Source organism: Semicossyphus pulcher, unplaced genomic scaffold (assembly GCF_022749685.1).
Source record: "Semicossyphus pulcher isolate SPU_LCO1_2020_fin unplaced genomic scaffold, fSemPul1.0.p SCAF_24, whole genome shotgun sequence".
NCBI lineage: Eukaryota > Metazoa > Chordata > Actinopteri > Labriformes > Labridae > Semicossyphus > Semicossyphus pulcher.
In genome coordinates, this window is record NW_027211698.1 from 6815444 (window position 1) to 6826181 (window position 10738).

The window sequence follows — 10738 nt, forward strand, 5'->3', positions numbered from 1 at the left end:
ATTTGCAGTAAAAGTGAAAATATTGGAGTCAAAATTTTGAATAATACAAACTCCATCACTTAACTTTGTTTAAATGCCTTTAAGCATATGTTTATTAAACAAACAAACAAAAAGCGCAGGGAGTTCCCAGGCTCAGCAGCATCTCTTATAAAGTTAACTGAAAATTTAAATAAATAAATAAATAACTTCCTGAAGTTTTATTAAGTAAATAAAACAAAGTTAAATAAAATTTGCAAAGAAATGAAATTTTTCTCCTCTCCGCCGTGTGTGTGAGCACTCTGCATGCACAGCTTTCACTGCTGATTGGCTGTTACCTGTGCCATGGCTCTGCGTGTAACCAATCAGTGCTGTGGGTGGGACAATGCTGGAGACAGAGTAGTGACTGCAGACAGAGAGGCGCGGCTGCATCAGAGCCAAAATAACCCAGTTTTAAATTGATCTCTTATCGGCCGTCGGATTAAAAAAAAAAGGCTGATGCCGATATGCGTCAAAATGCCGAATATCGGCGCCGATAATCAGCCCGGCCGATAATCTGTCTATCCCTACTGTAAAGGTTAGTTAGCTGCTTACTTGTTTGTGGTATGCTAAGGAATGTCTCAAAATAAGTGCGGCAACAATTTTGCGAATGTTCAAATCTGGAACTTTTGACTTTTGACTTCTTAACTACAAATGAATCTAAAGCTAGCAGCTTAGCTCAGCTTAGCATATAGAGTGTTAGCATGGGTTCAGATAGCCTGGCTGCGTCTAAAGGTTGTCCAACTGTTTTAGTACAGCTAATTCCCTGCAGGCTCTAGCTTCGTATTTAATAATCGTTGCAATCGGAAATCAAGCAAATACGTTTATTAACCAAATTTTTTACACACATTTTTGTTTGTAAAAAAAAAATGTACAGTACCCAAAAAGTAAACAACATTGCATTGCTTTTTACCATTTTAACATATTGTCTAGCACAGTAATAAAGCTTTATTGCCATTATACGATGCATTTGTCAGATTCTAGATTCCATATTTGACCTTCATCTTCTCCACGTAATCAACATACTGGGCCATTGCGACATCTTTGGACATACCTGTTGGTTTACAAACAGAATCAGTGGAGAGTTTTTTTGCAGGAAAAAAAAAAACACCCAATCCAGGTAGAGATACAAATCCTGACACATGTATGGTTTTGGGAACAATTGACAATACTCTAAACATTGGCATTTTTTCCTCTTTAGTCTTCCCTTAGGAACATTTTAAGACATTTTAAGAACATGTTGTTTTTCTTTTATATTTAGGCATTCATGTTACTGACCTTTTTTGTCATTCCATGCGTCCCACTTTTTTCGTCCTTTGAAGTCAAACAGCCCTGGACGCTCTGTGGATGTAAAAAGCAACTTTCAGTTTTCATTTTTAATACTTTTTTTCCTCAGACAACCAATGCAACATTTTATTCCTCTCATGGAAAGTCACACAGCTGAGCTCGATGTAAAAGCATGTTATGAACTCAATATTGCGAGTCATTGATAACAACCATGACTAGACAAGCTGCAGACTATATCTCATAATACATTTCTAAAGAACAATATACAAGAATCATACTTTAGTGGAGACCTTAATGTACCCAGTTGTTAGGTTATTATCCTTTAAAATTTGAAAATTGTTTGGCAGGTCAAATGTATACTGGTTTGTATTTATTTATTTATACTCTTAAAGTCAGATGTATTGTTCACTGTATTGTGTCTTAAAAATTGTGCCCATAATTTGCATAAGAAGTGAGCCAATTACTTCGTACTGGAGCCGCATAGTTCAATATTAAATGGAAGTATTTAATACACCTAAGCATATTGGGAAAATGCAGCATGCAAAGTACTGAATGCAAAAAAATAAATTGCCACAATGAATGTTATAATTTCTCATGCATGTAGCAAACAGTGAGGACATGTCTTAAGTGTCTCTTGTTGGAATCTGGGGCTTTTTAGCCTGACGTCAGTGTCCCTGAACTCTGGTTATTATATGTTATATTGTTGGATAATTATTACTAACGCATTATTAAGTAGTGTTAAACTTTGTTAGTTGGTCATAGAGGAGCTTTCTGAACTATTTTTTGCATCGATGTGTTTAATCTGTGGCGTCACTTAATGCTAAATATATGTAGTGAAGTAAAGGTGTAAATATTATTGATTGGAGTACAATAGCGTAAAATCAAAATACTAAAGTAGATTTTTTGTACATTACTTTCATGGTGCATTCACCTACTGTATGAATGATGGGACCCTACATAAATTCACTAATTCAGATTTGTTCATTTGACATGAGTCATGACATGTCTTTTTTTTCACTGGTTGGACTTAAACATTTACAGCGTCTCATTTCTGCTCTGGTGTTAACCTCTAACTTTCCCCTTCACCTGTGAGCGTGATTGTTTTACTCATTAAGAAAAATCCTAATGGCTTTAAAATACTTATTTTAAATATACATGTATTCACAGTGCTTTCTTTTTATGAGACAGTAGCTAAAGGAAAATACAAAGCTTTGCCAAACCATATCAGTTTAAGCATCTTAAACAGACACAACCTGTCAGACCTGATTTTGTTCAACCTCACCCTACTGGATGTCTTGCTTTGCAGTGCAGGAAAACTTAACGTTTGTGTTTTTTTATTCATAAAACAACATTAAAATCGTATTCAAAACAGGTCGAGCGTAAGTGACTTACCTATATTAACTTCACCTATCGTGGCTTGCTTGTATAAGCCATATATTTCAGCAATATCTCCGTAGTCTGGTCTGTTTTTCAGTACCATTACCTCCTCTGCAGCTCGCTCGAATGAATCCTGTAGGAACACAGAGCTGCCAGTCATCTTTATGAAAGTGTTAAAAAATGTTCTCATCTAAAAACGAACCCCTACTTTTACATTGCAAAACGTGGTTGGGACTTAATGTCCCGTTTATTAACACGAGACTGTGCACGTATAGCTAAACCAGTATTCCTGCTGTGTAACATCCCCTTTAATGTGGAGAAGTCAACAACCAAAGAGAAAACTTTTATAGTACACATTTTTATGTTGCATTTTAGTCTTAAACTCAAAAGAGACGGTACTTACAGTCATGACAGGCACACCTTGCTGCTGCTGCTGAGCTCACCTCGTAGTTTTCAGTTAGTGCTTGTCCAACTCGTCCTGTTGCGTGTCACTGTCGGAATTTAATGTAAAGTGGGTGGGGTGTTCCTTTAAACCAGACTATCAGCGACGACAGCAGTATCTCTGATACCCATCAGGCACTGCCTTATCTTGAATCTTCAGGTTGATGTATTTGATAGATTACATTCGCTTTCATTTATTTATTTAGCCTCTCAGGACTCCATTGTGGTGTTTTCACATGTGTTGAAAAATGTGTCACGCTTTTGTAGACGAGAAACTGTCGGCTTATTTATTCACCACAAGATGGCAGCAGCGACACATTTCAGACCCTGGTGAGTGCTATTAAACACTTTGGGTCAACCGAATTAGATTTATATTTTGTAATTGTCGTTTTTAAGTTTTAAATAACGAAGACAGTAATGTTTATTTCAGTCAGTTCTAGCCAAAAAATCCATGTAATATTATTAAAGACAAAAATACGTCTTTTTTTGTTCACAATCGGCTTCTTTACATTCTTGGCTACGTGGAAAAACACTGCTTAATGATCAAGACACTACTATGATTTAAATCAGATTAAAATCACAAAACAGTGCATCATCTTTGGCAAGAACACACACAAAAAAAACACACAAATGCAAAACTGCAGCAACTAAATTGTTCTTGATCATAATGAAAATAATTCGGAATTTCTGTAACAGTGTTGACATAAATGTGTACCAACGGGTACTTATCAGAAGGTAAATTAATTACAATATATAGAACAATTTAACCAAGTAGTTACCATTAAAAAAACAGCAGTGGACAATGCGAACCAACACAAAGGCAAATATGGCAGCAGAAGGGTTTCCAGTTTGAACACCTGAATTAGGGACTGCACAAAAAGTATAAGGGGGATGCTGACTTATATAAACCATAACCAAGACACTTTAAGGTATCTATGCATCACTTTGCATATAAAAACGGATTGGTATATGTGTGAAACCGGAGCTATTTGCAGCTACGCGTTTAGCAAAATTAGCTCGAACATAAATAGTTAAACTTCAGGTTTATATTCTTCCCTTTTTCATACAGCCCCTAAACACGTCAAGGAAAATGACAGCACAGGACATTCTTAATGAACTAGAAACATACATGTTAAATAAGAATGAAAAACTTGAGCTAATGCAGAATTCACTTGTACAGCTTCAGTGATAAAGTCATAGGCAGGCTCATTAGAAGGGAAGTTTTCATCAGTTAAACAAGATGCTTGTTGTTTCCTTCAGTTCTGGATTTAAACTTCAAATACAACAACAACATTGAGTACCAGCTAAACACTTTGCATAGTGCAGAAACGTTGACGACTACAGCTCTGCCGGTCAAACATCTCAAAGAAGCGACCTGCTTTTTTGTTGACAAGACAGATATCTAAAATAAAGCTCGATCAGCCTAAAAGATAAGCCTTTGATTCTTGTGCTCGTGTGTGTGGGGCTCCTCTTACGGTGTGTGTATTAAACATTACTGATATCCTCCAGCCCATTGTGGCAGCCGTCCTCCGGCAGGACGAAGCGGATGTGCCGGCTCCTCTCCCAGCCGCGACGGATCTGCCGGAGCCGCCCGGCCACGCAGGGAACGAACAGAGCCAGGCGACCCAGCAGAACCGTGACGGGGAGAATGAGGACCAGCATAAAAGTAGGAGGCAGGCAGAAGCGGTATCGGGCCGGATCAAAAGCACGATCCCAGCCAAAGAGGAGTGTGTGGAGGGTGGCCATGGACAAGGCGCAGTAACCCAGTGTGGACTACAGGAAGAGAAAGAAGGGTGTCAGGTTACAATATTGTACATTTACATTTGTGCTTTCCTCCACTTATATGACCCACACTGTATAAAAAAAGATATTGCAAGATTTTCAGCTGAAGTGAGTACTTTACAGGTCAAAGTTCAGACAGCCCACTACAACAACTAACTGGTAAAAATGGTCAAAGTTCGCATTCACTTTTACAGTTGAACCAAGAACCTGAAGTCGTATAAACTGGTGGCTTTTTGCACGTGAGGAAAAGTTGCTCTACGTCGTATAGCAGGGGTTCCCAACCTTTCTGACTAAGTTTTTAATACGGGACGAGCCGACGAGAGGGACAGCGCGATCCATATGATCCATAGTGTGATCCTTACAGTTTATCTGAATTTATTATGTGATCCAGCAGTGAGCAGTTTATAATCATGCAGCGCAGTGACTGATCTGTGTGTTTCTCAGGCTCTGCCCCTGACTTAATAGCGTTGTGATCGGTCCCGTATTTCCGTGAAAACCCTTTATAAAGCATAAAATACGTCTTCACACGCTGTGATTAAGATGAGCCGGAGTTTATCAGAGTTATCATGCCGCGCGGGGAGGAGACAGACGTTAAGAGAGGAGCAGATATGACGCAGACCCGTGTGTGTTTTGATGCTCATACCTGAATCAATAACGTTGCGATATTTAGGCGCACAGTTAAAGTATAAATTTCGTCTCCACAGGCTGTCATATGTCCATATGCTGTGTAGTTCATATATTTCACTGATAAACACAGAGCTTTAGAGGGGCATCAGGCTTCTTGATAGAAGTTTCATGGGATGCGAAGCCAGGGTTGCCAGGTCTGCGGTTTTTCCAGCTGAATTGGGCGTGTCTTTAGAGGCGTGAGGCCCTGCGTGGTTGCACACTTCACACAGCCCATTCGGCGGTTCTGACTCCGCGAATGTTTGGAATGTCACAGACGCCTATTGGGTTTCGTGGCCCGGTGATGAACAACATACGGCCCAGGAACCCCTGTCGTATAGAACCCTCTTCCCTTGGCTCTTCTTTGTACTACCAACAGTTTGTGTATAACATTTGAAACAAGTCACTACATCACAGTCTTTGTTTGGAAATTGTTAGAGAGATAATTCCTTGTGATATTTTTTAAGGCAATCAGTACAAATAACCAGTGAAGTCCAGACTGCAAGTGGACACAAGCTCAACCCCCCTCTGGTCACCAGTATTTAGAATTGCTACGGCTCATTTGTGAGTTTCTATTGGCCACAATAAAGAGAAAAAACAGCTGATTTTGGCATCAAAATCTCACATGGCACATAAAATACAATACATCTGTATCAAATTAGGTAACACAACATAGCATCACATTTTGTCAGTCATCATTACTGTTGCATCTTAAATAAAGTAATTGATGCAGCAGTCAGTATCTTAAAGGAACAAAAACACTACAACAAACATGTATGTACACACAATCTCATCCACACACACAGCAGCACACACCCCGCAGCATGTCCACATCCTCTCGGCACAAAGTTGCCTTTCATCGCCCCGGCTGTCGGCATGTGACTAATCTGACGGCCAGCGGATTAGTTTTAACAGGAAGATGAAAGGAAAAAGACGGGTCACAAGTCCCGCAGAAACGAAGGCTTCAGTGGGGGGGGGGGGAGTCAAGCAGGAGGGGAGTGGAGAGGAGGAAGTATGTGTGTACTGAGTCACAACACCCCTGATGGCTTTGTCATAGTCTGGGGCAGCTGCGGGAGTGCAAACAACTACTCCCTACTCTGTATCTAAGAGCAATACAAGCCCATACTTGTGGCAGTGTAAGTTTATAAGAAAATGTACATCACTGCCTGCATGTGTGCGTGTACCTGTATGAAGCTGAACTCCCTCCAGTTGACGGTGTTGGACACTGAGGGCAGCGAGGTGACAGCCAGCAGAGAGAGGAGACCCAGGGCCAGGATGCCCGCTGAGAGGTACAGCTCCATCCGCCACACCTTCTCGTCGACCCACGAGTCCTCCACCCCGTCCTTCACCTGTACAATACAATAATGTGTGCAAGGTGAATATGACAATGTGAGGATTGAGTTTAGGGTGTGTGTGAATTGTCCTGCACAGACAATCTCACCTGTTTGAAGGCCTCGCTGAGCAGTTTGTAGCGGGCAGACTTCCTCATGGGAAGACACAGGCTGTATATAGCATGTAGCACAGCACACAGGAAGCTACACAGCCCAAACTGCTTCCTCCCAGCGAGCCATCTGTCCAGCCAATTCGGAAAGCGCTTGTACTTGGTGCCCCACCACAGCTGGAGGAAAGCGGCGATCAAACCCGGCAGGTAGACCAGCGCGAACATCACCAAGGCCACAGAAGGAAGGGTAACGTTCACAGTCTCGATTGGCATTTTGTAGAATAGGCTCTTCCTTGCCGTTATGAAGGGCTGCAGAATATCCCGAATGAAGTTGTACAAGTAGAAGAACAGGAACAGGGACAGGGTGCAGATGATCGGGATGCGCCAGGAGGGGAATAGATAGAGAGGGAGGTTTTCAATCTCCAGAGACGAGGAGAGGAGGCCCATGTCGACAGGGATGAAGCCCATTCTCCGACAGAGCTGCATCACTACGCTCTTGGACTTGTTGCTGTTACTGCACAGGAAGACCTTTAAAAGAATGGCAGAAAGGTTTAGCTCAGAGATTATTACTAGAATTATTTCTCGTCCTAACTCCTGACGTATCCCACCTGCCTGCTTCCATCCCGAGGTCCCATCTGGAGCGACCAGGCTGATATGGTGTTAAACCCTTTGACGACAGAACTCTCCGGAAACAGGTCGGCCAGCTGTTCGGCGTTTGAAGGCCCATCTCGGTTGATCCTCAAACCGTTGCTGACGTCAACCAGTGTCTTTCCGGCTAGCGTCGCCTTCAGGGGCATCAGTGTGGAATGGTGCTCGGGAAATACGGCGACAAATACCAGGTCTGCCTGACTGGCTGCCTCCAGCTGGGACGTCACCTGGAAGACACATGCACAAATGTTTATACTCCACATGAAGATGCAAAGTGTGTTATCCTACCACATCTGTTTATCCGTTTTATCCACTCCAATTGGAACACTTTCCTGCCTTGTAACATTTTAGAAGGTTAGATGAGAAGATTGGTACGCCATTCATACCTGAGAGTGGTGTCAATATCCTCATGTAACTAGTATATAACAGTGCGGCACATTATCCCTCAATAACGACTTGTTTTCATCATTATTTTTGTTGTTGTACGGATGAAACAAACATGGTATAATGTAGAAAGCTAGCTTCCCCTGCTTCAAGACTTTATGCTAAGTTAGGCTAATTGTTTTAGCCTCATATTTAGCTTTTATTTAACCTTAATTTTACCAGGAAATTATCCCATTGAGATGCAAGATCTGTTTTACAAGGGAGTCCTGGCCAAGATGGCAGCATAAAAAGTTTCACACAAACAGACAACAGATTTAAGACAGCAACATAAACGTTTAAAATACAGAACAATCAACTGACTAAGACAGGCAAGACATTCATCAACCAATAGCCCAATGGCATTCAGCACTAGGACAATTGGATCTACTGATCAAATGCTCCTTAATTCGGCTTTTAAAGATTAATTAATCTCTCCAGTTTGAGGTGACCCTGTAGCTCCAACCATGATGAGGGAGCAAAGACATTAAAAGCACTTTTACCAACGACAGAGTTCGAGGAATGACAAACATGATGTGACCGAAGGATGCGGCCATAAGTAAGAAGGCAGATCATGTAGTATCGCCTTGTAAAGGAAGATGTACCAATGTTCCATCCTGCGATTATATAATTTTCAGTGAAGATGAGGTCGCGTGCATATAAAGAATGTCACCGTAGTCAATAACTGATAAGTTTTTTTCTTGCAACAAAAGAAAAACAGCGTTTGTTTCTGTAGAAGAACCCTAATTTCACTCTCAGTTTTTTTGTGAGGCTCTCGATATGATTATTAAATACCTCTAGTAAGAAACCCAGATATTTATATGTCGTCACACGTTCAATAACCTCGTCCTTAGATGTAGTAATCTGATAACCTCCTGTTCCAGTCCGCTTTGACCTTGAGAAGCACATCATGTTTGTCTTATTTGGGTTAAGAACAAGTCTTAATTTCCAAAGATTTCTTTGCATAGCATTAAAAGCGGCTTGTAAGTCATTTGTTGCGCTAGTTAAGGAAGACGAAGAAGGATAAATAATGGTATCATCAGCGTTAATAATGAAACTTAGACGCGGCATGACTGTTTTCATCTGACTCTCACAGGAAAACAAACCTCAAATGTAATGTAATGATAAATAGTTTTGGGGAGATCCTGTATGAGCAGATGCTAATGCAAGTAGTGAAGGGTAAGACTTGATTGATTAACTGCTTTATTCTGTTCCCATTCCCACATCTCACCTTTAACTAAGATGATCTGTTAGGTATCTACTGAGGATAATAAAAACAGTTATCATGGTTAACTGGCTAAGTCAGAGTAAATATATAATTATCTCTATAAACACCAATTACACTGTTAGTTTGAACGTGGGTGTCAGTGTCTCTGTGTATCACCTCTGCCTCTTCAGGGAACAGGGCCACAGAGCGTTTGGGTGTCCGACTCCCCACCACCACTTGGTAGCCGGAGGCCACCAACCTTCTCGCCAGAGAGCGGGAGAAATCCCCTGTACCCAGAATGCCGATAACTGGAGCGCCAAGTTCAGACATAGATGCTTCAAGTTGTCTGGAGCCCGCTCCTCCGCCTCTGCCTCGGATTAAAGGCCGCGCCATCTCATCAGGCATACTGCACTGACGAACTATAGAGAGAAGCCATGTTTTAGTAACTGGGTTTATGTTTGCATACAACCATATAACTTTTTCATAGTGCTGATATTTTAATGTTGTTACTTACATAGACTGATTACATAGATGCTTGATTTTCATCTACCATGGGACCTAAAATAAAGAAAATAAAGTAATTGAAGAGAGAGAAAAAATACAGATGAGGGACAGTTTGTTTCCAACTACCATTTGTCTGCTCTTTTTCATTACACAGAACTATGATTCTTCTTATATGGCTCTTGTAAACTAAACGCACATTTAACATACGTCAACCATTCATGCATAGCTGTATTTGTGACTCACTTGAGTTCCCTACACCTAATGCGGTTTAACCTGCCGTGTGTCGCAGAGAAAATAGTAAAAATGTACATTTTAAAAGTGCTGCTCTGGTTATTATACAGTTACGTGCCGAACTTATCGGCAAAACCGCGACTAATAAGACATTGTTTCAGTTATTGTTGTATCATTTATTAAAGCTGACCTACTGCCAAAAACGCATTGAATCAACGGGAATATGTTGACTTTCTTTTAACGGTTAAAACGCGTTTTGAAGCTACCATGCTGGTTGTCCTTGGCTGAACTCGTGGAAACCTACCTTCCAAACGAAGTTACTTTACTTAACAAGACGTGACACAAGACGACAGAAGAGCAAAAACATGAACTACCGAATGAAAAAACAGCTTTTGTTACATAATTTGGCTTCTGTTAGAACTTTTAGCGCTATTTTTACTTCTTTACAAACACGTACTCACACCGTCTTGTCCGCTCTCTGGAAACTGGTGCGTTTCTTCCTGATAAGCTGACGCACTTGCCAAACGCCCCGCCCTAGCCACGCCCCCACATGTGTGCAGAAGATAATACAGTATAAAAAGAGCAGTGGGCGCCACAAATAGCCTACAACAATGCCACACCACAACTGTAAAAATGTAATTACTTATGCAATAAAGATTTACTATTGCACCATTATTGAAAACATTCAATTGAAAAGAAGAAAAATGTAACATGTTCATATT

At 40.9% G+C, this 10738-nt stretch overlaps 2 protein-coding genes across 3 annotated transcripts; both read right to left on the minus strand.

The window, feature by feature from the left end:
* Nucleotides 1–825: 825 nt before the first annotated feature.
* Nucleotides 826–3179, minus strand: LOC138603594 (acyl-CoA-binding protein-like). The gene is made up of 4 exons (XM_069675462.1): nt 3083–3179; nt 2695–2812; nt 1294–1356; nt 826–1069 (listed from the first exon to the last, which is right to left on the minus strand). The coding sequence occupies exons 1-4, from the start codon at nt 3086–3088 to the stop codon at nt 996–998; spliced, it is 261 nt and encodes an 86-aa protein (XP_069531563.1). The 5' UTR covers nt 3089–3179; the 3' UTR covers nt 826–995.
* Nucleotides 3180–3340: 161 nt separating this feature from the next.
* On the minus strand, nt 3341–10503 carry LOC138603593 (metalloreductase STEAP3-like). 2 transcript variants are annotated; one of them, XM_069675461.1, is made up of 7 exons: nt 10480–10503; nt 9796–9839; nt 9459–9700; nt 7615–7881; nt 7007–7534; nt 6750–6914; nt 3341–4893 (listed from the first exon to the last, which is right to left on the minus strand). In XM_069675461.1, the coding sequence occupies exons 3-7, from the start codon at nt 9684–9686 to the stop codon at nt 4606–4608; spliced, it is 1476 nt and encodes a 491-aa protein (XP_069531562.1). In that variant the 5' UTR covers nt 9687–9700; nt 9796–9839; nt 10480–10503; the 3' UTR covers nt 3341–4605. The 2 variants fall into 2 exon arrangements, with proteins under 2 accessions (XP_069531562.1, XP_069531561.1); XM_069675460.1 differs by having other exon boundaries at nt 10474–10496.
* Between the last annotated feature and the right edge of the window lie 235 nt (nt 10504–10738).

Excerpts from the sequence above, each read along its gene's own strand:
- LOC138603593 (XM_069675461.1), bottom strand. The coding sequence starts at position 9,686 with ATGCCTGATGAGATGGCGCGGCCTTTAATCCGAGGCAGAGGCGGAGGA. Across the intron at positions 7,535-7,614 it reads CTCGGGATGGAAGCAGGCAG|GTCTTCCTGTGCAGTAACAG; the intron begins GTGGGATACGTC and ends ATTCTTTTAAAG. Across the intron at positions 4,894-6,749 it reads GGGAGTTCAGCTTCATACAG|TCCACACTGGGTTACTGCGC; the intron begins GTACACGCACAC and ends CTCTTCCTGTAG.
- LOC138603594 (XM_069675462.1), bottom strand. Across the intron at positions 1,357-2,694 it reads GATAGGTGAAGTTAATATAG|AGCGTCCAGGGCTGTTTGAC; the intron begins GTAAGTCACTTA and ends TTACATCCACAG. Across the intron at positions 1,070-1,293 it reads CGCATGGAATGACAAAAAAG|GTATGTCCAAAGATGTCGCA; the intron begins GTCAGTAACATG and ends GTAAACCAACAG.